Here is a 25,776-nt window from a genome sequence, read left to right as displayed (position 1 = left end):
CCCACTTCCCGCGGTAGCTCAGCTCCTCGCTGGGAGCCTAATTGAGCGACTTTCCCGGGTTCTCGCAGCGTGATCCTCCCTGGATTGCGGCCCCTTTGAAACCTGAGGCATCCGTGGCTCCTACGGCTCTGCCCCCGCCCGCAGACCTTGCCCTGGCGTCCACCGTGCGATTCCGAATGGGTATAGGTGTGGTCCTCCCTTCTCCTCTCTCCAGACCCCTGCCCCCACTGCCCACCCCCAAAGAGGCCAACTTTTTTTTTTTTTTCTTAAAACATTTTTACTCCTTTCAACCCAGAAACATCACAATCTAAGAGGACGAGTGGGGAAGGGAAGAAAAGCGGGCGCTGGGAGCGTTGGGGGCTTCGATCTGCGCTGGCGGAGCAGAGGTGGGGGAAACCATCTCCTTGCTTTCGCGTTCCCTCCCCCACCGCTGCAGGCGGGCCTGTGGATGGGGAGCGGGCGCCCTCAGGGGCACTTCCGCTCCACACACTGCTTCCCGCCCTCCTCATATTCCTGCTTGGAGATCCACATTTGCTGGAAAGTGCCCTGGGTCGAGGGGGCGACATCGGCGGTCAGGGAGGCCCTGGAGAGAGGGAGAAGCGCCTCCCCACACTCCTCCCGCGCAGGCTCGACCCCTCGGAACCGCCTCCTCTCAAGCCCACAGCCCTCCCGCAGCCACCAACTTGCCCCATCTTCCTGTCCCCTCCTTCGTATTCAGAGGGCGAATGCCCGCTTCATATCGTTCAATCCACGATTCATTCATTCAACAAGTATTTATTGAGCACCAGTCTGCCCGGGGCCCAGGGCTGTTCTCGAGCTGGGAGGTGGAGCTTACAGCCCCAGGCCAGCCAACCGGCGCCCCAACACTCCACATCCCTTCTCCACCAGATACCCTATCACTCCATCAGGCCTTCCAAACACGCCAAGTCGCCCTCCTTCCCAAGAAAAATCTTTCCTCCTCCCTCCCCACCATTCCGACACCACCTAACATCAGGATATTAGGATGTCATCACTTTGGCGCCCCACCTCCACCCTCCCGCTGAAACAAGCGCCTTGAGGGTCTCCAGCCATGGCATTTCAGACTGCACCCTCTCTGTGGTTGTCCTGCCTCTGCCTGAAAGTTAGTGTGTGTGTCCCTGCTTCTGTCCCTTGGCGTGTCCAGGAAGAACACGCCTTCCTGGACCAGGTCATTCCCCTCCCTTCTGCTCACGTGCCAAGGCCCCACCCTTCCCACCATCTCTGGTTTCCAGTGCAGATCTCCGCGCTGAGTTCCAGACCCAAATACAGTAAGCCCCCTACATACCAACGAGTTTCCTTCTGAGAGCATGTTCTTAAGTCCAATTTGTTCCTAAGTCTAACAAAGTTAGCCTAGGTACCCAACTAACACAATCGGCTATATAGTACTGTACTTTAATAGGTTTATAATACTTTTCCCACAAGTATATTATGTCTGCTGAAATAAATATAGATACTAGGGATCCAAAGAAATCATAAAGACCACACATAATACTGAACGCAGTTTTAACAAATGTGGTCACAGTGAAGTAACTGGATTAAAAAGACGGTATCTGATTTTTATCTATCATTCCAATATCTATAATATCTAATGTACATTCCTATTCAAAATTCTTCAGAGTGAAATTATTTTATGGGCTTGAAATATAAGTTTTAAAGAAATATTTTATTCTAAGGTTGCATATTCTAAGAAGTTCTGCACTAGTACCAATGAAATGAACACTTCTATTTTTTACTAGTACTGTACTACTGTACTCTCTACAGTACTGTACAGTAAAGTACACAAAAGCACAATCACTTGTGGAGGATACACGCATGTGACAATGTACGCCAGACACGTGAACTAACTATGTGATTGGACATGCGAACACACATTCGCATCTTTGAAAGTTTGAAACCCAAAGGTTCATAAGTAGGGGACTTACTGTACTCAGCTGTCTTTGGACACCTCCTCCTCAGTGTCCCCTGGGACCTCACCCTCAACATGTCCACAGCTGTGTTCACTATCTTCGCCCACACCTGCCCCAAACCTGCTTCTCTGGTCTTTCTCACCTTCTACAGTTGCCCTGTCCAAATCCAGTGGCCATTCGCTACATGGAACACTTGAAATGGAGCTACTGAGCACTTGAAATGTGGCTAGCCCGAAATGAGATATGCTCCACATGTCGAATATATACCGGATACGGAAGACTAAATCCAGAGAAAAGAATGTAAAACATCTTCATTTTTATATTGGTGACATATTGAAATGATAATACTTTGGATATATTGGATTAAATACGATATATTCTTAAAACTTAATTTCACATGTTTCTTTGGACTCTTTTTAAATATGGCTACTAAAAAATTTTAAATGACATATGTGGCTCACATTACATTCCTCTTGGACAGAACTGCCAGGAGGCCCATCCTGGGCCTCGTCCTTGACCCCGTTCCCTCTTACCTCGCGTATCCAAACAGTGTCCACATTCTGTCAGTCAGACCTCTGATAAGCTTTCAATTCCACCCCCTGATATCCGCTCCGCCGTCAAACGCAGGTCACAGTGGAGACCACAGCAGCCCTCTCCAATCCACTCTCTGCTCCGCAGCCCAGGTGAGCTCACCCAACTCAGATCTCAAAGCATCTGCCCACTGCCTTTGGCCTTGCCTAGCTCCCCCCAGGAGCCAAGCACCCTCTCTCCCACTTTGCCTCATAAGTTCTTACTCACTCTTTCATCTCAGCTTGAGTGCCCCTTAAGAGGCCCTTCATGACCCCCTGAACGAGATCAAGTCTTCCTTTGAAGGAACACCCCACACTTTGTGATGACCTCCTGTTTAATTGTCTCGGCTTCCAGACTGTTCCCATGCACAGAGGCGGGGACTAGGTCGGCCTGTCTGTCCACTTCAGGTGCCCAGGAGGCCCTCAACAACTGTGTGGCTGACACACGCTCAGCCCTGAGCTAACTTCAGGGGTTCAGTCTCCTGTCACTCTGACCATTGTTTCTGTCTCCTTGGGGGCACCCACTCTAGTGGATATCCTCCTTGTCCTGTCATGGCCCTGCTGTCCCCCTCTGTGTGGCTGACACTGCCCCCCCAGATGCAGTTTGCACCTTCACCTCTCGCTCAGCGTCTTGCCTCTATCCCAGCAGCTGGTCCAGACTGAACTCCCCACCTACCGCCCCAGAACCAACCTGCCAGCCTCCTTCTGTTTGCCCCTTGCTCACCACCCCATCCCCACTGCTACCCATTCCATGACTCCAGGACAATAGGAAGAACCTCCTGGCAAGGTCCCCTCACATCCAGCTCATACCCTGATCCCCAAAGACTCATGTCTGACATAACCTTCCCAAACGTGCCTGTGGCCGTCACATCACCTTGCCCCAAACCTTCAGGGTCTCACCCTGGCACACAAGACCACCACAATCTCATCCCAGCCAACCTCTCCGGCTTCCTGTCCTCCACTCCCTGATTTGTGTCCTGATGTAGGATCCACCTTTCTGGGAGCACTGACTGCCCTTTCATAAATGTTTGTTGAATGAATGAATGAGGAGGCAGGCAAGGCGATGGGGGCTGTCTGGATCTGCCCTTCCCCACATTCAGCGCTAGGCCAGGCCCCTCCCCTCTCACCAGTGAGGCCAGGATGGAGCCCCCGATCCAGGGGCTGAACTTGCGCTCCATGGTGCTGTTGCTGGCGATGAGCTTCAGTCTCATGCTCTGGGGAGAAAGAGGGGCTGTGGGAAGCAGACACCTGGCTTCTGGGAAGGGACAGGGCTGGGGGTAGGGAAGACTGGGAAGCCACAGCAGGAAGGGGCCACTCTGGTGGCCAGAACGTTTGCTTGATGTGTGGGAAGGAGGAAGGACTTGGTCCTGAAGGGCTGAGCCAGGACTGGAGTCCAGGGCCCTGGCCAGGGGTGGGTTCCTACCGGTGGAGTCTTCTGGGAAAGCTCTCGATTGAGCCTGTCAGTGAAGCCCTGGAGCAGCGTGTTCCCACCAGTGACAATGACACTGCCGTACAGGCCCTGAGAGCAGGGAGGAGGAGTGAGCAGTCACGGGACAGCCCCTCCCTCCCCCCCGCTTCTCCTGGGCCCCTCTGCCAAGACTCAGGCTTGGGCCTCACCGGGCGAATGTCAATGTCGCACATGCCGATGCTGGTGGTCACCACGTGGCCCACACCTAACATGGTGTTCCCCGAAAGGCCCTGCAGAGAAAGGTGACTGGGCTTTGGGCCCTCTGTCCCCTCTCCCAGACCTCTGTGATCCTTCCCAGCTTCTCCCACACCCCAGGATCCAGGGCCCTCCACCCAGCCCCACCTTGACATTGGAGGGATCAAACAGGCCCTCCGGGATGCGGAGTCGCTCCGCACCATAGTCTGTGTTGTAGCCATTGGGCATCTCGTAGTGCACTGTGGGCATCTGCGCAGCCACCCTGGCCAGGAAGGAGCAAGACTCTGCTTGGGGGTGCTCCCAGAAGGCCAGCGGTCCCCCCTGAGCTCCAGGCCTGCCCCCTTCCCCCCCCCCCACCCCCCAGCCATGAGCTGCACTTACTGCTCGTCATAGGGAGAGTCTGAGACCTGCAGCACGGAGGCTTGGAAGTCCTGGATCACCTCCTGAGAACCCAGGGAGGTGGTGAGGGCTGGGTTCCCACCTCAGGCCCCACCGCACCCCGCCTGCAGGGCCTCTGTCCCTCCCCGCTGCTCATGGCAGGGGACTAGGAGATGGGGGGTGGGGCTTTTGGGGGATTTCTCCAGCGCCTCACATTGCACATGTAGTTATGCCAGGATTTGGAAACCTGGGGTAACTTCTCCTTCTTCTTCCAGTTTGGGGGGGCGCCCTCCCGTACGGGCTCCTGTGGGGACACAGCCTGTGAGCACCCCTCCCCATCCCACACTGGCCCAGCCCACCCTGACCACACTGCCAGCTCTGCAGCTAACGGGCACTGGGTTCTCTGCTCTGTTGCCCAGAAAAGGTGTTTCTCCCCCTTCCCTGTTAGAGGAGAGAGAACGGGGAGAGCCCATCCCCACCGATGCCATGTGTGCAGTGGGTACAGCTGATCTGAAAGGCTTTGGTCAGAGAAGATTGAGGGCCTGGGGAATCCAGTAGGTGGCCAGACCTTAAGGAAACAGCCTTTTATGGATCCATGTTCCACGTGGGGGTCCCTTGCATGCAGTGTCTCATTTAACACTCACGGCAGCCCTACGTGCTGTTATTCCATTTTACAGGGGAGGAAACTGAGGCTTGGGAGCTTCAGTCTCATGCTCTAGGTCACACAGCTCTTCTGTGGCAGAAGCAGACCTTGAACCTGGGTCTACTGGACACCAGAACCCACCACACTGACCCTCACATACACATCCTGCTAGCAGTTGGCTGTGGGACCTCGGCCATATCCCTCAGCCTGTCCAGATCTCTGATGCCTCAATTGCAAACTGAGGGCTGAGGGTCCTTCTGGGGCCTGGTTGCTCCCCACCCTGATATCTGATGAGTCAGTGGGTCGACAGTCATAGGGTCAGTGCCCAGGACATCCCAGAGGCTCCACCTTGGCTGCGATCATGTAAGGCGGGATGATGTCAATTGCCATTTCCTGGAAGAGCTCTCGGCACTGCATGGAGATGAAGTCCCCTGCCAGGGGTGACTTGACAATGCCTGGAAAGGACGGGTTGTCAGGGCCTGGTCCCTCAAGGCACCCCCGACCCCTGCCGAGGCCCCACCTTGCTGCAGGACGTAGCCATCGTGCACTGGAATGGCCGTGGTGTGGGTGGCCCCACTGTCCAGCACCAGACCTGTGGAGCGTCCATTTGCAAAGCTGGTGTGGGATGGGTAGGTCAAAGAGACAGCAGCAGCAAGAGGGGGCTGGGACCCGAGTCTGGCCTAGTCACTCTCTTCTTTCCTGGATCCAGCCCATTCCCAGTCTGCAAATCTCTCCTTCTAGTTTGTGACCCATCTGTTAGAGAAAGGCAGCTGAGACCCTTGTCACTTTTTTCTTCTCTGAATCACACTCTCTTCCTCTATTCCTTCCTTTTGAGCTCCCAGCCTCTCTTTAGGTTTAGTTCTATGTCCCATGGGCTCTCTGAAATTAGGGGCTATATCGTTCCACTGCCTAGCATAGGGTTCAATGCAAGGCAGATCCTTAAATAAAATAAATGCTGATTGGCTGCTTGGGAAGGGAACAAACACGTCAGTGTCATATACCCTTCCCTCCTCCCTCCAGCCCCAGCCCCTGCTGCCTACCTGTCCCTACTCTCAATGCTCAGCCTGATCCAAGGAATGGGAAAGGGTCGCTGAGCTGGCCACTCCAAGGTCCAAGGCACTTAGCCCCCATCCAGGATATTACTCTCCACAGAATCAGGCCCAGCCTCCAGCTCAGCACGCCACACACCCCACCCTGACCCTCCACTCTGGCAGAGTAGCTTAACCCAGTGGATACGCAGTAAGCACAGCCGTCTTGCACAAGAAGAAGGCAGGAATGTTGTACTGCTCGAACATCAGCTCTGTCAGCTTCTCCCGCTTGGCCCGTGTGTTCCACTGAGGAGAAAGTGCAAGAGGGCAAGATTCAGGACGGGAAAGGCACCGATCCACGTACATACCCCCCACCCCAACACGTGTCTTGCGCTGAGGACAGAGGTCAGGTCCCCTGACCCTCATAGATCTTTAGAATGTGAGAACTATAAAGAACTTTAAAGATCACAATTCAAACTCAACTGAAGAAAACAAAACTCAGAGAGGGAAACTGGCCAAGATCACACAGAAAGCTCTTGGTCGAGCTGGGTCTAGAGTCACAGTCTCTTGACTCGTAGCCCAGTGCTCTTGATTGTGCAATACACACTTCAGCCCCACTACCCCCAGCCGCCAGTACATCCCTCTTCCTCACTCTAATCATCTCAGAGGCAAGAAAGCTGAGGAAGAAGACTTCTGGGTAAAAATGTTGGATTGAATACAAACATCTACTTTTATTCCCTCCCAAGATCCCAGCAAAACTATAATAGAGGGGGAATTAATTTAAAAAACAACAACAAAAAAAACCAAACTCACAAAAGCCAACAGGCACATAAAAAGATGCTCAATATTTTTAGCCATTAGGGAAATGCAAATCAAAAGCACAATGAGATTCCACTTCATACCCACTAGGGTGGTGATAATAATTTAAAAACAAGACAAAACGAAAAAACAGAAAATAACGAGTGTTGGAAAGGATGTGGAGAAATCAGAACCCTTGTCCATTGCTGTTGGGAAGGTTACATGGCTCAGCTGTAGAAAATGATTGGCAGTTCCTCAAAAAATTAACATAGAATTATCACATGCCCCAGCAATTTCACTCCTAGTTATATACCCAATGGAATTGCAAACAGGTACTCAAATTCAAGCTGCCCACAGCAGCACTATTCACAACAGCCAAGGTGGAAATAACTCAAATGTCCATCAGCAGATAAATGGAAAAACAAATTGTGGTATATCCATACAATGGAATAGCACTCAGTCAGCTACAACATAAATGAGCCTCGAAAACATTACGCTAAGTGAAATGATGCAGACATAAAAAGTCACATACTGTATGATTCCATTTATATGAATGATCCAGAATAGATATATCCATAGAGACAGAAAGTCAATTGATGGTTGCCAAGGGCTGGGGGCAGGGGGAGTGGAGAGAAACTGCTAAATGAAAATGGGTTTTCTTTGGGGGTGATGAAAATGTTTTGAAACTAGATAGAGGTGATGGTTGCAGAACATTGTGAATGTATTAAATGCCACTGAATTTTTAACTTAAAAAAGGTTAATTTTATGTCATGTGAATTTTTCCTGAGAGAGAGGCAGAGAGGCATAAACCCTTAAAGGTTGAGAAGAATAAGAAATGAGAAAAGAGCAACAAATTTTTGAAGGCTGGAAATCAGTTAGGTGAGCAGTAACTGACTTAACAGAGTCAAGAATGCTGACTCCTAAACTGGTAGTGGAAAAAGCCAACAACAGCCTGTGTTAAATGGCAGAATCCTCACAGGGATTGGGAATCGGTAGTTCTGAACTTCCAGGAACTTCCAGGTACCTCTGGAAGTGTAAGGAAAGGGGAAATAAAATAAGATTGCTCAAAGCTATTCAAGTAACAGATCCCTAAACTCTCATCCTAATTCCATGTCACTAGGCTATTGCCCACTCCAACCTCAGCAGAAGAGTGGAAGTTTATTCTCTGGAGAGAGTAAAACTGAGGGTCTCTGAACTGGTGGGACACTTGTCACTGTTGGGAGTGAGGACACTATACTTAAAAGAGGGGAATTAAGTGATGCCATGCATATTGAATGCTGATAACATCAGCCCTATTTGCTCACTTGGCTTCCAGAAAGGGGTCGGGCAGTCCTGTCTTCAGGTTGGAAGTCTTCCCTGTGAGTTACATCAAAGATCTAAAGATGCAACATCCCAGTCAGACCATCCTATAACAAAGACTGCAGTCAGCAAGTCCCCCTTCCCAATCAGCTTTTTAGTCCCCCATTCCTAAACATATGCAGACAACCAAGGATTTGTGGAAATCTGAGAAAAACCTAGGAAATGAGATAAAGACTCCCAAGAAAGGGCAGGGAAAAAAAGCAACTTGGAAGAACAATAATTATACAAGGAGATGAAAACTTCCAAAGACAAAACTAATAATATCCCTATGAGATAACAAATAATATTGCACCCATGAAATAAGAATAGGATGCTTTAAAAAGTAACATTCATGGAATAATAAAGACCTCCCGGGAAATAAAAATACAGGAGCAGGAATGAATTAAAAACTCAATAGAAGAGTCGAAAAACAAATTGAGGGAATATCTTGGAAATTAGAGGAAAAAGATAAAGAGATGGAAAACATAACAGAAAAGATGAGAACATTAGGAGACCAGTTCAGGAGGTACAAAATCCAAATAATAGGATTTCTGAAAAGAGAGAACAGAGAAAATTGAAAATAATAAATCATCAAGTAAGTAAATTTTTTTCACTGAGTTGAAAGACATAGGTTTCCAAAATAAAGCGACACATTGAGTGTCCAGAGCCATAGACAAAAATAAACCAATATAATATTGTGAAATTGTAAAACACTGAGGACAAAGTGAAAATTTTATAAACTCTAAGAAAGAAAAATAAGTTACACCAAAGGATCAGGAAATAAATGTTTTTGGCCTTCTTGATGGTAACAGTAGATGCTAGAAGACATTGGAGAAGTGCCTTCAAGATTCCAAAGAAAAATGATTTCCAATCTGGAGTGTTATACCTAGCTAAACTATCAATCCAAGGTTAGACATGCAAGGTCTCAAAAATGTTACTTCTTATGACCTTTCTACGGCAGTTAGTGGACGATGTGCCCCATGAAAACAAGGAAGAAAATCAAGAAAAGGAGTCATGTGATACAGGAAACAGGACTTCTAATACAGGAGAGGGGAAAAGTGTTTCCTTAAGATGATGGTGAAGGGAGATGTCAGGATGATAGCTACATCTTCTGCATAGAAGGTAACTAGTCCAAAGCAGAGCAGGTCAGTGGGCTCCTGAAGAGATTTCTTGAAGAAGAAATTGATAGAACACCTTAAGGAATTAATGTCTTGAGAAAAGATATAGATAACTGATGAACAATTTAGGGCCACATTATTAAGTAGATACAAAAACTAAGGAAAACAGAACCAAGACAATTTTCAGCGCTAGAGAAAACAAAAAGTTGCACAGGAAAGGAAAATAAACCACAGTTTATTGCTGGTTCAGGCCTGATTAGCATACATAATAATAAGAGTGTAATTACTGAATATTGATCTTAAAAAACAATTAAAACCCTAAACTACAACTGTACTTTAGGTAAGAAATAAGAAATGTGTGTGGTATGGGCTGGGGAGGAAAGAGAGCCAAATGCTCATTTTCTATAGTGGGAAATCCACAGATAATGTTTAAAGCTAAAAAATTCACAATCAGCTATTTAAGTGTGATACTTAGAGATGTAAAAGGTAATGGCAGGACTTCCTGGTGGTCCAGTGGTAAAGAATCTGCCTTACAATGCAGGGCACATGGGTTCGATCCCAGGTCTTGGAACTAAGATCCCACATGCTGCAGGGCAACTAAGCCCACGCGCCTCAGCTAGAGAGCTCATGTGCCCTGGAGCCTGCATGCCACAACGAGAGAGAGAAAATACGCACGCCACAACTAGAGAGAACCTGCGTGCCACAACGAAGAGCCCGCGCCGCAATGAAAGATCCAGCATGCCGCAACTAAGATCCGACGCAGCCAAAAAAATAAATAAAAAAAATAAACAGGGGCTTCCCTGATGGCGCAGTTGTCAAGAATCCGCCTGCCAATGCAGGGGACACGGGTTCGAGCCCTGGTCCGGGAAGATCCCACATGCCGCGGAGGAACTAAGCCCGTGCGCCACAACTACTGAGCCTGCACTCTAGAGCCCGCGAGCCACAACTACTGAGCCCATGCGCCTAGGGCCTACGCTCTGCAACAAGAGAAGCCACCGCAAGAAGCCTGCGCACCGCAACAGAGAGTAGCCCTCACTCACTGCAACTCTAGAAAGCCTGCGCGCAGCAACAAAGACCCAACGCAGCCAAAAATAAATAAATAAATAAATAAATTTATTAAGAAATAATAATAAATAAATATTTTTTAAAGAAGGTAATAGCTAGTGGGAAGCAACCGCATAGCACAGGGAGATCAGCTCTGTGCTTTGTGACCACCTAGAGGGGTGGGATAGGGAGGGTGGGAGGGAGGGAGATGCAAGAGGGAAGAGATATGGGAACATATGTATATGTATAACTGATACACTTTGTTATAAAGCAGAAACTAACACACCATTGTAAAGCAATTATACTCCAATAAAGATGTTAAAAAAAAAAGGTAATAGCAAAAAAGAAAAAAAAAAAAGCTAAAAGAGAGAAGAGCAACTGCCTCTGGAAAAGGGGCAATAGAAGGAGGAGGCTATGAATGGCATTTTTTTCTTAACATACTTTATAAAACAAATTGATTCTTTACATGTATATATAATATTGACAAAGAATTTAAGTTGAAAGGTCATAAAAGGACTTGGGGTGGTGGGGCAGTGTATAAGGTTGACTGGGGGAAGGGCAAGTGGATAGAGCTGGAGGAGAGAGGGAGGCATGGAGACTAAACCAGGCAGGAAGGAAAGTGGCTGAAGATGATGGAGTTGGAAGGAAAGTTTGAAAAGCGAAGTGGAATGAGTGATGGCTTGAGGAGAGAGGTGAATGGTGGGCCCCAGGGCTTGACTAGCAGCTGGATGAGGCACTTACCGGGGCCTCGGACATGAGCACTGGGTGCAGATTTGGCTCAGACTTGACATGTTTGCTGTAGGTGTGATCCAGGATCGCACGGAAGCACTCCCAGTCCTCGACTGGGGCCAGGAGACCAGTGGAGAGATGAGGGTGGGCAGGCAGGAGTCCAGGGACAGGAAGGAAAGGAAGGAGGGAAGGAAAATCCGGGGGAGGGGAAATAAGACAAGCTCCAGCAGAAGTCCCCCCTTCCCAGGAATCTGGTGGCCCCTGGTTAGGAACCAGGCAGCTGTGGGAAGAAGTGAGGGCATCCCTGGGACTTGGGTCGCTGCAAGGAAGACTCTGTGGATGTGGGGTGCTGTGCCCCAGGTTGTTGGGTGTGGGCTCTGAGTCTGTGTCAGGAGGCAGTGGGTGGGGGCCCCGTACTCATGCCATTCTTGAGGGGTGACATGACCTCCGCTCCATCCCGAGGCACGTGGAGGGCATTGGTGTCGATGTGAAAGATCTTCCCTTTCTTCTCCTTCTCCCCCTCCAACTCCAGCCCGCCCCCCTCCTCCGCGGCCAGCAGCCCCACCGTGGTGGGGAAGTCAGCCTGGAGGGGGGCATGGGCGGAGAGAAATCAATCTCTTGCCCGGTTCCAGGCCCATGGCAGGGCCCTCAGCCCACCCCTGGGTTTACTCCCGCATTCCCACTCAGCAAAGCTTCTCTCTGGGCTCCGAGAGCCCTGGATCACCGGGAAGCCTGGAGGGGAGCCCTAGGTTTTGGGGAGGGGGCTGGAAGGCTCACCTTGGGGCAGTCCTCCCCAGCGTACCCAGCGCGGACTGAGAAGGAGCCAATGTCAAAGACCAGCGCCCCCACCTCATCTGTGCGGGGAGACAGACTTGTGAGGGGATCTCTCCCAAACTGTCTCCTCTTGGATTGTTCCGAAAGGAGGTCAGGGCAGAGCCACCTTCAACGCCGGACGGTGCGGGTGGGAGCTCGGCCAACAGTTTAGGGTCCTGGGAGTGAGGGTCAAGACTCCAAAGTCCCTTTCTGCTCAGTGGCCGTTTTCAGGCCACTCTCCTTGCTGGGCTGGGGGCCGGGCGGTGGTGGGTTGAATGGTAGAGAGGTTGGGCCCGGTGCGCGCGAACGTCCGGGGGCGGGGGTCGAAGGTGGGAGTGGCGCAGGACGCAAACCAGGGGCTAGACCTGCTCGAGCGCCGAGGTGCCAGGCCCCAGGGTGCCCAGAGCTTGGGTCTCGCGGGTTCGGGGCGCTGGGATTCGGGCGAGGCCGCGCCAGGCTGGAGAGCCCGAAGCCCGGGGCTCGCTCACCTCCGCCGTAGACGCCCCCGCTCATAGTGCCCTCTCAGCGCTGCTCGCGGCCCGTGGGCGGCGGCGGGATCAGCACCGAGGCTGCCGGACAGCTCCCGGGACCCCGGGCGGGGCGGGGCTCGGGGCGGCCAATCGGGAGGCCAGGCTCCCCGCCCCCAACGGCGCCGCCGATAGGCTGAGAAGCCAGACAATAACCCGGCAGGGGGCCGCTGCTTTAAAGAGGCAGACACCTCAACCTTAGGCGCCGGGGAGGGGATTAGCAAGCACCTCGAGGCCGGCCCTAATGGATAGGCTGGCAGAGAGCAGGAGTACGCAAGAGATGGAGACCTTGTCCATTCGGAGACTGTAGGGTGACTGACGGGGCCCCTGCTCCCTTACTTTTTAAAATGGGGTCTAGGAAAGGGCGCCGTAGTCTCCGAGACGCGTCCATTCTCAGGCTCCTGAGCAAGGTTCTGCCATACCCAGGACTGAATGAAATCACTGGGAGAGGGAGGAAAGGGAAGGAGAGGGAGAGGTATAGGAAGGGGTTGTCTCCATTTTCTCCCTGTTGCTTGCCACCGTTGTCTTTCTGATGGTCCCTCTTTTCCTCGCTGGTCCTCTGGTGCCTGGGCCTTATACATACACACGTGTATGCACATGTACACACGTTCACACATGGCGCTCAGCTAACCCAGCTTTAGCTTCCTTTCCCTCTCCCTCTCTTTTCATCTGTTCTTCTCAGGAGTTATTTATCAAGCAAGTAGATTTTCCCCTCATAGGCTCCTAGGTCCTTCTTGGCTCCTGGCATGAGGCCATCTCCACAGCAGTTTTGAAAGAGAAGGCGAAGGAGTGGCTCTGACAGCCTGGCTCAGCTGAGAGACTCTTATGTGAGCATATGGGTAGGTGTGTGCCTGTATGTATGTGAGTGTGTCAGCATTCGTGTGCATATGCATATGTGCATGTGTTGGGGGCCCTCCCACCTACTTGTTTAGGGGTGGGGGGGCAATAAGACCAGAGATAGCATTGGAAGAGGGTTCTGTGTGATGGCCGGCCCAATGCCCCTGAAGGTTCTCAGCTCATCAGATACTCATTCTTTAAGGGACTCCACCCTTCCTCAGCCAAAGGACAGATGGTTTGAGCTGGCTCATCCGTTACCCACTGGCGACAGTGGCATTTCACATGCCCAGGGTTGGTTCTGAGCCCAGTGCTGGCTCCCCAGACTGGAGGCTTCGGTGGGAGGGGTGAGCTGATTCAGGAGTCGGGAAACAGAAATGTCCCAGAGTGAGCCTAGGTCAGTCATTGTCCTCTATAAACTGAGGCCTGGATGAATTGCAACAGCCCCTTCACCTCTCAGCGCCTCATTTCTTCATCTTTCAAAATACTGAGGTGAGAATTAAAGGAGAACACTGGAGGGGAAATTGATTCTATTCATGGTCTGCACCTCTCCTTTTTGTTGACATTGAATGATGTTGCTTCACTTCCCTTGTTAATTCACCTTGTCAATTCCCACTATCCCCTCCCCCATCCCAGTCAGGATCTCAGATTCAGAAACTACCCCAGTCAGGGGAAACCTTACTGATCATGGATACAACTCCTAGATTTTATAGGGATTTCCCCAGATAGAGGCAGGGCCCTGTCTTGAGTCACACAGCCCACTGGGGTGGAGCCAGGACGAGAACTCACATCTCGCATCAGCCAGTTGACAGGTGACCTTGTTTCATAACACCTGTGTCCCTCTGCAAGCTTCACTGTCCCCATTTGTAGAACAGCTGGTGGTGAGGACTCAGTCTGATGCCAGAATCAAGTTCCTGGCTGAGAGCTGGGCACACAGGGCTATTCAGCAAACATTGGGTCTTAAGAAAATCCCTAGGGCATTTTTGAGGCTTTAATATTATTATCCATTTATTCATAAAAATCTGTAGTCTATCTGGTAAAATGATTTTTCCTCTCATGGTTGGTGGAAAAGCTAAAGTCAGCGAACTACCGACTAGACTTGATTTACCGCCCAGTCAACTGTGGCCAATTTCCATTTGTCATAGGATCTGACATGATATTCTATTGCATGATGGAAGTGGTTAAGGTAAAGTTTATTAATATATTTCATTCATCCATTCATTGATTCAACAAATATCTTTTATGCCTACGGTGTGCCAGGCATTGTACAAGGTATGGGAATACTAAGGTGCATAAGATATATTCCTGCTCTCAAGGAGTCTTGGTGCAGTGGGGAGCTCAGACATTCATGAAAGTGGGGTGAAATGGAGGCCCAGAGGAGGGAGGGGCTACCTGTCTCTGAGAGTCCAGGGAGGCTTCTAAAAGTGAAGTTTGAATTGTGAAGGATAAATAGGGGTCACTGGTGAACAAGGTGGGAAAGGTGTTCCGCCCAGAGAACAGGGTAAGCAAAGGTCCATACGTGGAAATAGGAGAGTTGGAGATGAGCTGGTGGCAGAGACCAGCGTCAGGGGAAGATGAAACTAGAAAAATAGTCAAAGACTGACTTGTTTATGCCTGAACCCTGTTTTTACTTAGCAAACACAAAGCATCTGCTATGTGCCAGGCACTGTTATAAATGCTTTACAAATATTAAGTAATTTAGTCCTCATAATGACCCGATCATCATCCCCATTTTGCAAGGGAAACAGAGGCATGGAGAGGTAAATGACTGGCCCAAGTTCACTCAGCTGGTAAGGGACAGCTGAGATTTGAACTGTGGCATGTGAAGAGTATTGGTCCTGGGGAAAATGTTGCCATACTTCTATTCATTTCATAGATGTTCTCCAGGTGCCTGATAGGCACTGGGAATAAAATGGCTCATATAACTTGATGTGACTCTCACTGAGTTTAATGTCTATTTTAGAAGATGGATGATTAAATAGTTAGCTCAGTAAAGTCATCTGGAGGTTCTCACATTGGCCAAACCTGAGCACCTGGTAATGACATTGAAGGTGGTAGGACCATGACCCCCAGACCCCACACCTTGGATAGGATTTGGCATCTTGTTTGGGTCTATTCATTGCTTGGTGAGCTCTCACCCAGACCTCTTCCAGACAAGCCAAGTGCCCTGGCTTCCCAGGGAGCCCCTAGTGCAGGTGGCAAGTGCCCAGAAAGAAAGTCCAGTAAACACTGCAACAGGCATGGAGCCAGCACTGCAGTGGGGCACAAACGATGATGTGGTTAGGGAGGCAATATTTAAACTAAGACTGAGAAAATGAAAAATTTCCCAGCTGACAGGAAGTAGAATTGGAATGGGGGGTGGAAGGCATTCTTAATAGAGGGGAAAAGACCCAGCCTCTGTGTCTTGCAAAGAAGTTTGGCCCCTCTCATGGAGTCAGTGGGAAACTACTGCATGGCTTTGAACAGCAAAGTTATACGATCCAACTTGCATTTTAGAAAGATACCTTCTGGCAGCTATTTGGTAGGTTGATTAGAGAAGGACTATCCTGAAAGGCCAGGAAATAGGCAAGAACCAAGGTAATAGCAGCTGGCATACAGTAGAACGGATAGATTTAAGCAATATTGGAGAGGTAGTACTGACAAGATGTATTCACTGATGACATAGACTGCTAGCCTTACATCAATAGCCATCTCCCTCCTTTCTTTTTTTTTTAAATAAATTTATTTATTTTTGGCTGCGTTGGGTCTTTGTTGCTGCGCGTGGGCTTTCTCTAGTTGTGGCGAGCGGGGGCTACTCTTCATTGTGGTGCGCGGACTTCTCATTGCAGTGGCTTCTCTTACTGTGGAGCACGGGCCCTAGGCGCGTAGGCTTCAGTAGTTGTGGCTCGCAGGCTCTACAGCGCAGGCTCAGTAGTTGCAGCGCACAGGCTTAGTTGCTCCGCGGCATGTGGGATCTTCCCAGACCAGGGACTGAACCTACGCCCCCTGCATTGGCAGCAGATTCTTAACCACTGTGCCACCAGGGAAGTCCCCCTTCTTTATTCCTTTTTTTTTAAAAATAAATTTATTTATTTATTTTTAGCTGTGTTGGGTCTTCGTTTCTGTGCGAGGGCTTTCTCTAGTTGCAGAGAGCGGGGGCCACTCTTCATCGCGGTGCGCGGGCCTCTCACTATCGCGGCCTCTCTTGTTGCGGAGCACAGGCTCCAGACGCGCAGGCTCAGCAGTTGTGGCTCACGGGCCCAGTTGCTCCGCGGCATGTGGGATCTTCCCAGACCAGGGCTCGAACCCGTGTCCCCTGCATTGGCAGGCAGATTCTCAACCACTGCGCCACCAGGGAAGCCCCCCCCACTTCTTTCTTTATGAGCAATGTTTTAACTGGGTATATGGCTACAGACTACATTTCCCAGGCTTCCTTGCATCTGGCCAACTTCTGAATAGAAGTTAGTGGTGTCCTTAAACAGGAAAGAACTCGTGCTTCCATGCCATCCCCCTTCCCAAGAGTTGGATTCAGATACAATAATGGGAAATGCCTGGGCCACATTGGACACAGAGATGGAAGCCACAGGTTGAGGATGGCTAAGATGCCCCACAGTCCTGGAGGATCTATTCTGGGGTTGTCACTTAAGCCACTGAATTTTGGGGACTCTTTGTTCTAGCAGCTTGGACTATAGCCTAACTAACTGACCATGTTTTGGATATGGGGAATGAGGGGGTGAGGAGCTCCTGGGCAGATGGTGGTGCTGTTAACTGGGCCAAGAGATTCAGAGGAGAGGTAGGGTTGGGTAGGATGGGGTGGCGTGGAAGAGGATTACTTTAGTTTTGAATATGTTGAATGTGAGACATCTGTAAACAGTGATGTGCAGTCACTGTTTTAACAATCAACTCTTCGGGGAAGGGGAATTTCGATCTGAAGCATTTGCTGACTTCCATGGTGTAAATACTCTCACCACAACGATTACAAGTTACTACTATCAACATGACATCATTGAACAAGGAGTTGGTAAGAGAGGTATACAGTGGCCTCTTGTGAGCTGATCCAAGCTAGCACGAGCTGACTCCAGTGCACCACTGTCCATGAGCATCCAGGTGGAGATGTTCAGTCTGCAGGTGGATGGACACCAAGCCTGCACGTGGAGACAGAGATCTGAGAGTGATGAGCAATTAAGGGGTGATGAAAGTCCCAGTAGTGATTGGAGTCACCAGTGAATAACATGGAGAGTGAGAAGAGGAGGCTGAAGCTGGGATCCTGAGAAAATCAACGTTTACAGAGTGTCCTGAAGAGGAGAAGCCTGAGAAAGAACAGTCAGAGGGAGGAGGAAGTGTCCCATGACCCACCAGGGCCAGGTTTTCCACATGTGCGCCAGGGCTTCTGCCTTCTCAGAGAGATTGGTCATCCTCTGGTCATCCCCTACCTGTCTCTATCTTCACCTCTCTCTCCTCTCTGTCCTTCTCATTATTATCTTTTTTTATTTTTTATTTTTATAAACAAGGTTTTTATTTTTTTTAATAAATTTATTTATTTTTGGCTGCATTGGGTCTTTGTTGCTGCGCGCGGGCTTTCTCTAGTTGTGGCGAGTGGGAGCTACCCTTCGTTGTGGTGCGCGGGCTTCTCATTGCGGTGGCTTCTCTTGTTGCGGAGCACAGGCTCTAGGTGCGCGGGCTCAGCAGTTGTGGCTTGTGGGTTCTAGAGCACAGGCTCAGTAGTTGTGGCACACGGGTTTAGTTGCTCCATGGCATGTGGGATCTTCCCGGAACAGGGCTTGAACCCGTGTCCCCTGCATTGGCAGGCAGATTCTTAACCACTGTGCCACCAGGGAAGCCCTTCTCGTTATTATCTAAACAAGCTCCAGGAGCTCCCATCAAAACACAAATTTCTTGACTCCACATTCTCCTCCCATTGCCGCCCCACCTTTCTATACCCCCTCCCAGCCAAGATTCCCAAAGCCTTGGCCACCTTGGTCGTCTCCACCGCCTCATTTCTCATTCGCCCTCAGCCCACTGCAAGCAAAGCATCCATTGCAAATGCTCCAGACCAAGCCAGCAGCAGCCTCCACGGTAGTCAATCCTATGCCCACTTCCCAGTCCAGCCTTGTTTCACCTCTCTGCAGCATTCAGCACAGTTTACCATTCGTTTTTTGGAACAGAATTTTCCAAAAATTCTGTTGGGTTCCAGAATTCCACGTTCTCCTGATTTTCTTCTTAGCTCTCTGGCTTCTCCTTTGGCAGCCTGTTCTCCTCTGCCTGACCTTTAAATGTTGGAGTTCCTCAGGGCTTGGTCTTAGGCCATCTTGTCTTTTCCCTGAAACTCTTTATGATTTCATATGCTCTAAAATGCCACTCATTCTCAAGGCTCTATTCCAACCCAGACTCCTGCTGAGCCCCAGACCTGCTGCGACAGCCACTACTGAGCATCTGCCTTGCACCTCTCCTAGGCACCTCAAGCCTAACACGCCCCAACTTAAAACTCTTGATCTTCTTCCCCAAATATATCCCCTTCCAACTGCTCTGCTCTCAGTAAATGGCACTTCCAAGCCTCTAGTACTAATAGTTATTTCCATGGTTGTCTACCATCTGTCTCTGTAGATTGTAAGCTCCCTGCAGGCAGAGGAGGGTGCACAAATTCAAGGTTGTATCACCAGGGCCTAAGACAGTGCCTGATACATCTTTGGGACTCAATAAATATTTGCTGATTGAGTTAAAACAAGGAAGCATGTTAGCACAGAACCCAAGTGAGAGGAAGCAGTGTCAGATACCCTATAGATATTAACAAAATTGGGTTCTAGTCATCGGCTGCTAGTTTTCTAAATGACTTTAGGGAAGTCACTTCACCCATCTGTAGACTGAAACTGAAGTAAATATAAGGTCCCTTCCAAATTCTAATTGACATCTCTTATCTACTGCTAATATGTCACTGAATTGGTGAGTGCACATACATGGAATTTGTGCTTAAGTAAGAATGACTTTTTTTCTTATTTTCTTTAAAAATTGGTGCTGTGACGGGAATTCCCTGGCGGTCCAGTGGGTTAGGACTCAGTGCTTTCACTGCTGGGCCCCGGGTTTAATCCCCGGTTGAGGAACTAAGATCTGCACCCCCCGCTCCAAAATTGGTGCTTTGAAAACTATTTGTGATGCCTTTAACAGAGGTTACATGAAAAGTGTTTTGATACTTTTACTTTTAAATTTCATGAGGACTCGAAGGCTATTCATTGACTTGAACTTACCAAAACATTTCCACAGTCTGTGGGGATCTCATAACAATCCAAGGTGACTTGCAGGGCAGTTAGCTATCAACAGTCTCATTTTGTAACTGTGGAAACTGAGGCTTATACTTACATTCTCATCCCTTTACAGGGATGGTCCAGGGGTTCATCAAGAGGCTAGCACTGCACACAGTAAAGTCGATAAAGCTGCCCTGGTTCATATCTTAACTCTGCAGCCCTAGGAATCTGTTTCCACTACTATAAAATGGGAACAGTGCCAGTACTTAACTTCATAATATTGTCGTGAGCATTAAATAAGTATAGAAATCAATAAATATGAGTTGTTATTACGGTGTCATGCAGCCCTGTAAAGAGTTCTACAAAAGCCCACTGGGCAATGCGGGGACACTGCCTGGGCAGGACTTTTCTCACAGCACACCTGAGTTCCCAGGGGCCGGAGCCGCCCCCACTCCTTCCTGCTCGGGTACCTTCGGCATCGCCGCCCTTTCCTCTACAGCGCTGAGGCCTGCGGGCTAGCGCTGCGCGGGTCAGGATCTCTCTAACTCCGCCCCCTAAGTAGGGGCGTGGTCTCACATGCAGGGGGCGGAGCCAGGGCGAGAACTGGGGCGTCGAACTCCCCTTCCCAGTCTGGAGCCGCCCAATCCGGGAGGGTAGGTCACGTGATCATCCAGCGGTTTCACCCTCCCCTATGCCGGTACCATCTCTGCCAGTCCCGGGGGAGATGTCTTACGCCTTTTTGGGAAGCAAAGCATCTGTTTTGGTCCGTTTTGCGTGGAAATAGTGTGGAGTAATATCTTTGATGTGACAGGGTCAATATTTGCCCCTTAGGTGGTATTTTCCCTTCCGGGCTCCCCCCACTAAGTAGTTGGTCTCGCCCAGCCGGGCCCTGGGCGCGGCGGCGACGGCCGCGTCACTGGCGGGCGGGATCCCTCCGCTCTAGGGAGAGCAGAGCTGGACGGTGAGTTGCGGTGACTGAGGAAATCCATCCGCGTCGCCGCCGCTGCCGCCTCCGCCGCGGAGGAAGACAGGACCTCCCGCGCTCCTCTAGCGACCCTTCGCAGAGTCCCACCGCCACAGGTACCTCCGCTGATAAAAGGAGTCCTCATCCCCCCCAGCCCCAAATTCCCATGGGGGAACCTCTCTTCTGTCTGTCTCCCCGGTCTGGCCTCTCGGGAGCGGACGTAACTCTCCAGACCTCCCCTCCCTTTTTCTGGCCCCGTCGCTCCCAAACCCGGAAGGGAAACTGGGGGACCCTCGCCTCCAATAACGCACGCTCTCGCTGCACCATCGGGGTTATTTTGCCTGACCCCAGATCCCAGGCCAGCCCCACCTACCTCTTGTTCCCTGAGAAGTTGGGGGTCTAAATTCGGGGCTTCCTCTAGGCCCCGCCCCCTTTCCCCACCTCTGCCACCCCCTTGCCTGCCCCTGGGTAGCACCCCTCGTGTCCTCCCATTTTGCACCCCCGCCGGCATTCGCCTTGCAAAACTCCAGAATCCTGAGAGGCAGGCAGGGCCGCGAGGCTACCCTTCTCCTCGTCTCCACCTCGATTTGGGGTCTGCCCGTGTTTTCTGGCCCCATTACCCTAGACCGGAGACCTCGGCACCCTATTCCCTTTAGTAGTCCTAACCCCACGCTTAGCTCCCAGGCGGCCCCCACCCCCCCCGCATAGCTTTCATTTGGGCAAAATGGAGGTCGTGGGGGCCGGAGGACCAGGCCCACTGCGCTTCGCAGCGCGGCACCGGCCCGCGCCTTCCAGCTGCCAGATCCGGGGACCCTCCCTTGTCCCCTCCCCTTCTCCCCGCTAGACCTGCGGAGGTGGTTGCACCCCCATTTCTCCGTGGTACCCCCGGCTGCTGTATGCCCAGAACCCAGGGCCGCCTAGGGGGCCCTGGAGAGTGATGGGGACTGAGGTCTGGGAGCGTCGCCCCCGCCCCCAGCGGCTTCCTCCCGGCCTGCTTCCTTCTGCCCCGGGCGTCTGGCGTTGCCGCCCCGCCTGGGCTGCCGGCAGCTGGAAGGAAGGGGCTTTGTCCGGAGCTGGGGAAGTGGGGTGGGGGGCTTTGCCCCCTCCCTTTTTTGGAGGGGCGTCCTCTGGCGCTGGCGTAGAAAAGCTGAACAGAGGGGAAATGTCAGTGGGGAAGAGGAACGCCCAGGGTACGGGGGAAGTGGGAGCAGGATGGGGGACGCCTGGGTGGGCAGAGTGCAGTGTGCATGGCCAGATCACACAGGTGTCTAAAGCGGAGGCGGAGCAGGACTCCGGGCCCCGGCGCGGAGCCCGCGGGCTGGGCTCTTGGGGAGCCGGGCCGCCTGGGGCCGCCCGCTCGCCCGCCCGCCGGCGCCTGGGAGAGAGCAGCTCCGCGCCTCGGGGCCCGGGACCTCTCTTTGGAGCCCTAATTACTCGAGAGCGGCTCCCACGGGGTTTCTGCGGGCGCACCGGAGCGGGCGGCCTAGCCGCTGGAGGGAGCAGCGGCTTAGGGCTGGCTACCTCGCCACCCTCGCCTCCACCCGCCGCGGGCGGCTAATGGGGCGCAGCCGGCCCAGGGATAATCCGGGGTGAGCCGTCCCGAACCTATTAGTGCCCAATCGGCTTTTCCCAAATCCTGTAAACAGCCACCCTGGCTGGTTCTGGGGAGGGGCGGGAGGCTGGGTCGGGCGGGGGCGATGGGGCCGGGGGTGGGGTCATCCACCCTACAGGTCTCAGCCGTGGATGCGGGTTGCCTCGGCAACCGGGCTAGGGTGGGGGCACTTCACCAATGAGGTGCTCTCAGTCCGGGTGACGGTTGCCTAAGCAACCCCACGAACAGCCCAGCTTTCCCCTCTGGTCTCCCCCACCCCCAGTCGAAGCTGGGGATGTGTGTGTGGAGGGTGTGCGGTGTATGGGGGTGAATTTAAAGAGGCACGGTCCCTTTTAAAATTAGGTGCTAGGAGGGCGGTGCCTGTGCGGGCCGGGGAGGACGCCCGGTCTGTTTTCGAAGGGACTCTCCCCGCCCCTTCCCGCACCCCAGTTCCTGCCGCGGGTGTCCCGCCCGGGCTGCTGTCCGAGGGAGGGGTTTCCCCTGCGCTTCCTCTTGAGCTTCCCGCTCCGTTTCCGGGGGGCGGGAGGAAGATTGGGGAAGTCAGCTGTTCCCTGGCTACGTCTTTACCGTGCCAGAGACCCGTGGTCTGTCCGGGGGACCGCGGCCACCGCTGGCGCCCCCTCCCCCTCCGACCGGTACTTACCCCTTCCGGGCCGCGCTTCAACCCCGCCTTTCCCCCTTCTTCCCCGGCGGCCTTGGGCCTGACGTCAGCCCTGCATCCCCCAGGCCTCGGGCCAGCGGCGAGGAGCTGCCTCCCCCAGCCCCCGTCCCGCGGCCCCCAGCCGCCCCCAACCCCGCCCCACGGGCCCGGCGCCATGAGTGAGCTGGAGCAACTGAGACAGGAGGCTGAGCAGCTCCGGAACCAGATCCGGGTGAGGGCCTGGCTGCCGGGCTGGGGCGGCTGAGCGGGCAGGGCCGGGTGGCTTGTGTGCACCGGGCCAGGGGAGGGGTTTGTGTGTGTGGGTGGTGGTGGGGTACCCTAATATCCTCCTGTCTCATCCTCTCCATTCCTGTTTCCTGTTCTCTTTCTTCTCCTCCTGTCTTCTCTTCGTGCTTCTCTCTGAATGGTTCTGCCGTCTTTTATAGGATGCCCGAAAAGCATGTGGGGATTCAACACTGACCCAGGTGAGATGAATCCAGGGCTGGACTTGGGTTTAGGGAAGGAGCACGGGTTGGAAGCATACTTCTCAGAGGGCCCTGCCGCCTGAACCTTCCTGAGCCCATTCTGCCTCCACCTCCAGATCACAGCTGGGCTGGACCCAGTGGGGAGAATCCAAATGAGGACACGGAGGACCCTCCGTGGGCACCTGGCAAAAATCTACGCCATGCACTGGGGGACAGACTCAAGGTGGGTGTGGCTGGGGCTGTGTGCTGAGCTGTCGTGTTTGCCTCGGGCTGAGTTTATGGCAGGCAGGGTGGGCAGGGGTAGCCTTGCACGTCTGGTGCCAGAAACAGGATGCCCCTGTTGCCAAGTCTGTTTGGGAAGCCCGTGACTCCCAGACATCCCCAGGGGATGGGAAACAGGGCCATACCGACAGGAAATTCTCAGCTGCTGCCGGGAGTTGTCTCCCACCAGATGGGAGAGGGCGAAGGGTGTTCTGCCTCCAGAGGGGGCTTCCCACCCTGACCCCTCTGCGTCTCCATCCACTCTCCGACAGGCTGCTGGTCAGTGCCTCCCAGGACGGGAAGCTCATCATCTGGGACAGCTACACCACCAACAAGGTAGAGGTGGCACCTGAGGCCGGACGGGGCTGGGCTGCAGGCCCTGGCTGGCTCTGACCCTGGGCACTGCCCCTCGTCCATAGGTCCATGCCATCCCGCTGCGCTCCTCCTGGGTCATGACCTGTGCCTACGCGCCCTCAGGAAACTTTGTGGCCTGTGGGGGATTGGATAACATCTGCTCCATCTACAGCCTCAAGACCCGTGAGGGCAATGTCAGGGTCAGCCGGGAGCTGCCTGGCCACACTGGTGAGAGGCGCCTGGCAAGGCATGGGCACTGTTGCGGGGCGAGGGGCTGCGCTGCCCTCCTTTAAAGACCCGGCTGACCAGCCCCTTTCCCCAGGGTACCTGTCATGCTGCCGCTTCCTGGATGACAACCAAATCATCACCAGCTCTGGGGACACCACCTGGTGAGGCCCTGCCAGGGCTAGGCAGTCGGGGCTCACCTACACTTCCTGCCGGGGGAGGGAGCACCGCCTCAGTGCTCAGCGGGTAGTCCCCACCCTGCACAAGCACCGGCAGAGCCCTTGTTCTGAACACTCAGCCTTTTGCTCTGGTGGCAGGACGGAGGGGGAAGGGGGGGGACCCCTCCTCACCTGGGACAGGAGCAGGCTTCTGTCACCCAGTGGCAGCCGGTGCCCCTTGTGTGGAGGCGTCACTGGGCCTGGGCTCACAGGGTGGAGGGGAAGGGGAGAGGGAGTCTGTCCTGCGTCCGTCTCTGATCCATTCCTTCTTCCTGTCGCCCCTCCAGTGCCCTGTGGGACATTGAGACAGGCCAGCAGACGGTGGGTTTTGCTGGACACAGTGGGGATGTGATGTCCCTGTCACTGGCCCCCGATGGCCGCACCTTTGTGTCAGGTGCCTGTGATGCCTCCATCAAGCTGTGGGACGTGCGGGATTCGATGTGCCGACAGACCTTCATCGGCCACGAATCCGACATCAATGCCGTGGCTGTAAGTTCTGGGGCGAGCTGGGCTGGCCCATCTTTGCCAGGCTCCCGGCCTTGCCCTGCACCCTCATCCCATTCTGGTCTTGTGTCCTGCAGTTCTTCCCCAACGGCTATGCCTTCACCACGGGCTCTGACGACGCCACGTGCCGCCTCTTTGACCTGCGGGCCGACCAGGAGCTCCTCATGTATTCCCATGACAACATCATCTGCGGCATCACCTCTGTTGCCTTCTCGCGCAGCGGCAGGCTGTTGCTCGCTGGCTACGACGACTTCAATTGCAACATCTGGGATGCCATGAAGGGCGACCGTGCAGGTGAGAGCTGGGAGCTGAGCAGGGGGCGGGCGGGGACAGGGAAACGAGGCTGGAGTTCTGACGTCCCCCTCTGTCCCAGGTGTCCTCGCAGGCCACGACAACCGAGTGAGCTGCCTTGGGGTCACTGACGATGGCATGGCTGTGGCCACAGGCTCCTGGGACTCCTTCCTCAAGATCTGGAACTAACAGCCCCGACCCCAGCTGGGCCCAGGCTAGGAGGGGCCCTGCCCATGCCCACACTACAGGCCGGGAGCTCTGGGGCTGGGTGCGCACCGAGCCTCCCTCCTCGGGCCACGGGGCCTCGGGTCCCTGCTCCCCTACCCAGGTTTGGTTCCTCCCGGGGCCCCCACTGTGGAGATTAAGATGGGAATAGAATGGGGGAAGAGGAGGGGCAGAAAGCCCTCATCCTTTTGCTGCCCTGGGGTCAGGGCCTCATCCCTCTGGAGGGCCAGAGGCAGGAGGTGGAAACTCCAGGGGCTGGCTTTTTTAAAACTGGTTTTATTTTAATTTTTATTATATTTTCAGTTTTTCCATAAAGGAACCAATTCCAACTCTGTACCTGGTCTCTACCCTTGCTTGTGTTTTCCTCGCTCT

General features: G+C 52.9%; 2 protein-coding genes across 3 annotated transcripts; one reads left to right on the top strand and one right to left on the bottom strand.

Annotated features, from left to right (window-relative positions):
- Window positions 1-327: 327 nt before the first annotated feature.
- ACTL6B (actin like 6B) lies at window positions 328-12,648 on the bottom strand. Of its 2 annotated transcripts, XM_082361318.1 has the most exons (14): window positions 12,535-12,648; window positions 12,011-12,087; window positions 11,651-11,816; window positions 11,246-11,346; window positions 6,415-6,512; window positions 5,699-5,793; window positions 5,527-5,633; window positions 4,750-4,839; window positions 4,539-4,600; window positions 4,305-4,419; window positions 4,112-4,192; window positions 3,918-4,013; window positions 3,622-3,708; window positions 328-546 (listed from the first exon to the last, which is right to left on the bottom strand). In XM_082361318.1, the coding sequence occupies exons 1-14, from the start codon at window positions 12,557-12,559 to the stop codon at window positions 466-468; spliced, it is 1,281 nt and encodes a 426-aa protein (XP_082217444.1). In that variant the 5' UTR covers window positions 12,560-12,648; the 3' UTR covers window positions 328-465. The 2 variants fall into 2 exon arrangements, with proteins under 2 accessions (XP_082217444.1, XP_082217445.1); XM_082361319.1 differs by lacking the exon at window positions 4,112-4,192.
- Window positions 12,649-20,540: 7,892 nt separating this feature from the next.
- On the top strand, window positions 20,541-25,738 carry GNB2 (G protein subunit beta 2). The gene is made up of 10 exons (XM_082361322.1): window positions 20,541-20,705; window positions 22,928-23,073; window positions 23,288-23,326; window positions 23,443-23,549; window positions 23,860-23,923; window positions 24,007-24,169; window positions 24,264-24,330; window positions 24,672-24,873; window positions 24,966-25,182; window positions 25,262-25,738. Exons 2-10 carry the CDS (start codon window positions 23,017-23,019, stop codon window positions 25,366-25,368), a joined length of 1,023 nt encoding a protein of 340 aa, XP_082217448.1. The 5' UTR covers window positions 20,541-20,705; window positions 22,928-23,016; the 3' UTR covers window positions 25,369-25,738.
- The last annotated feature ends 38 nt before the right edge of the window (window positions 25,739-25,776 follow it).

The sequence above is a fragment of the Balaenoptera borealis genome, assembly GCF_965194805.1.
Source record: "Balaenoptera borealis genome assembly, chromosome: 16".
Lineage (NCBI taxonomy): Eukaryota > Metazoa > Chordata > Mammalia > Artiodactyla > Balaenopteridae > Balaenoptera > Balaenoptera borealis.
The sequence above is the reverse complement of the archived record's forward strand: the minus strand, read 5'-3'. Positions and strand labels throughout refer to the sequence as shown.

Excerpts from the sequence above, each read along its gene's own strand:
- ACTL6B (XM_082361318.1), bottom strand. The coding sequence starts at position 12,559 with ATGAGCGGGGGCGTCTACGGCGGAG. Across the intron at positions 5,794-6,414 it reads AAGACGGCTGTGCTTACTGC|CTTTGCAAATGGACGCTCCA; the intron begins GTATCCACTGGG and ends ATCCCACACCAG. Across the intron at positions 3,709-3,917 it reads TTTCCCAGAAGACTCCACCG|AGCATGAGACTGAAGCTCAT; the intron begins GTAGGAACCCAC and ends CTTTCTCCCCAG.
- GNB2 (XM_082361322.1), top strand. The coding sequence starts at position 23,017 with ATGAGTGAGCTGGAGCAACTGAGACAGGAGGCTGAGCAGCTCCGGAAC. Across the intron at positions 23,074-23,287 it reads AGCTCCGGAACCAGATCCGG|GATGCCCGAAAAGCATGTGG; the intron begins GTGAGGGCCTGG and ends CGTCTTTTATAG. Across the intron at positions 25,183-25,261 it reads CATGAAGGGCGACCGTGCAG|GTGTCCTCGCAGGCCACGAC; the intron begins GTGAGAGCTGGG and ends CCTCTGTCCCAG.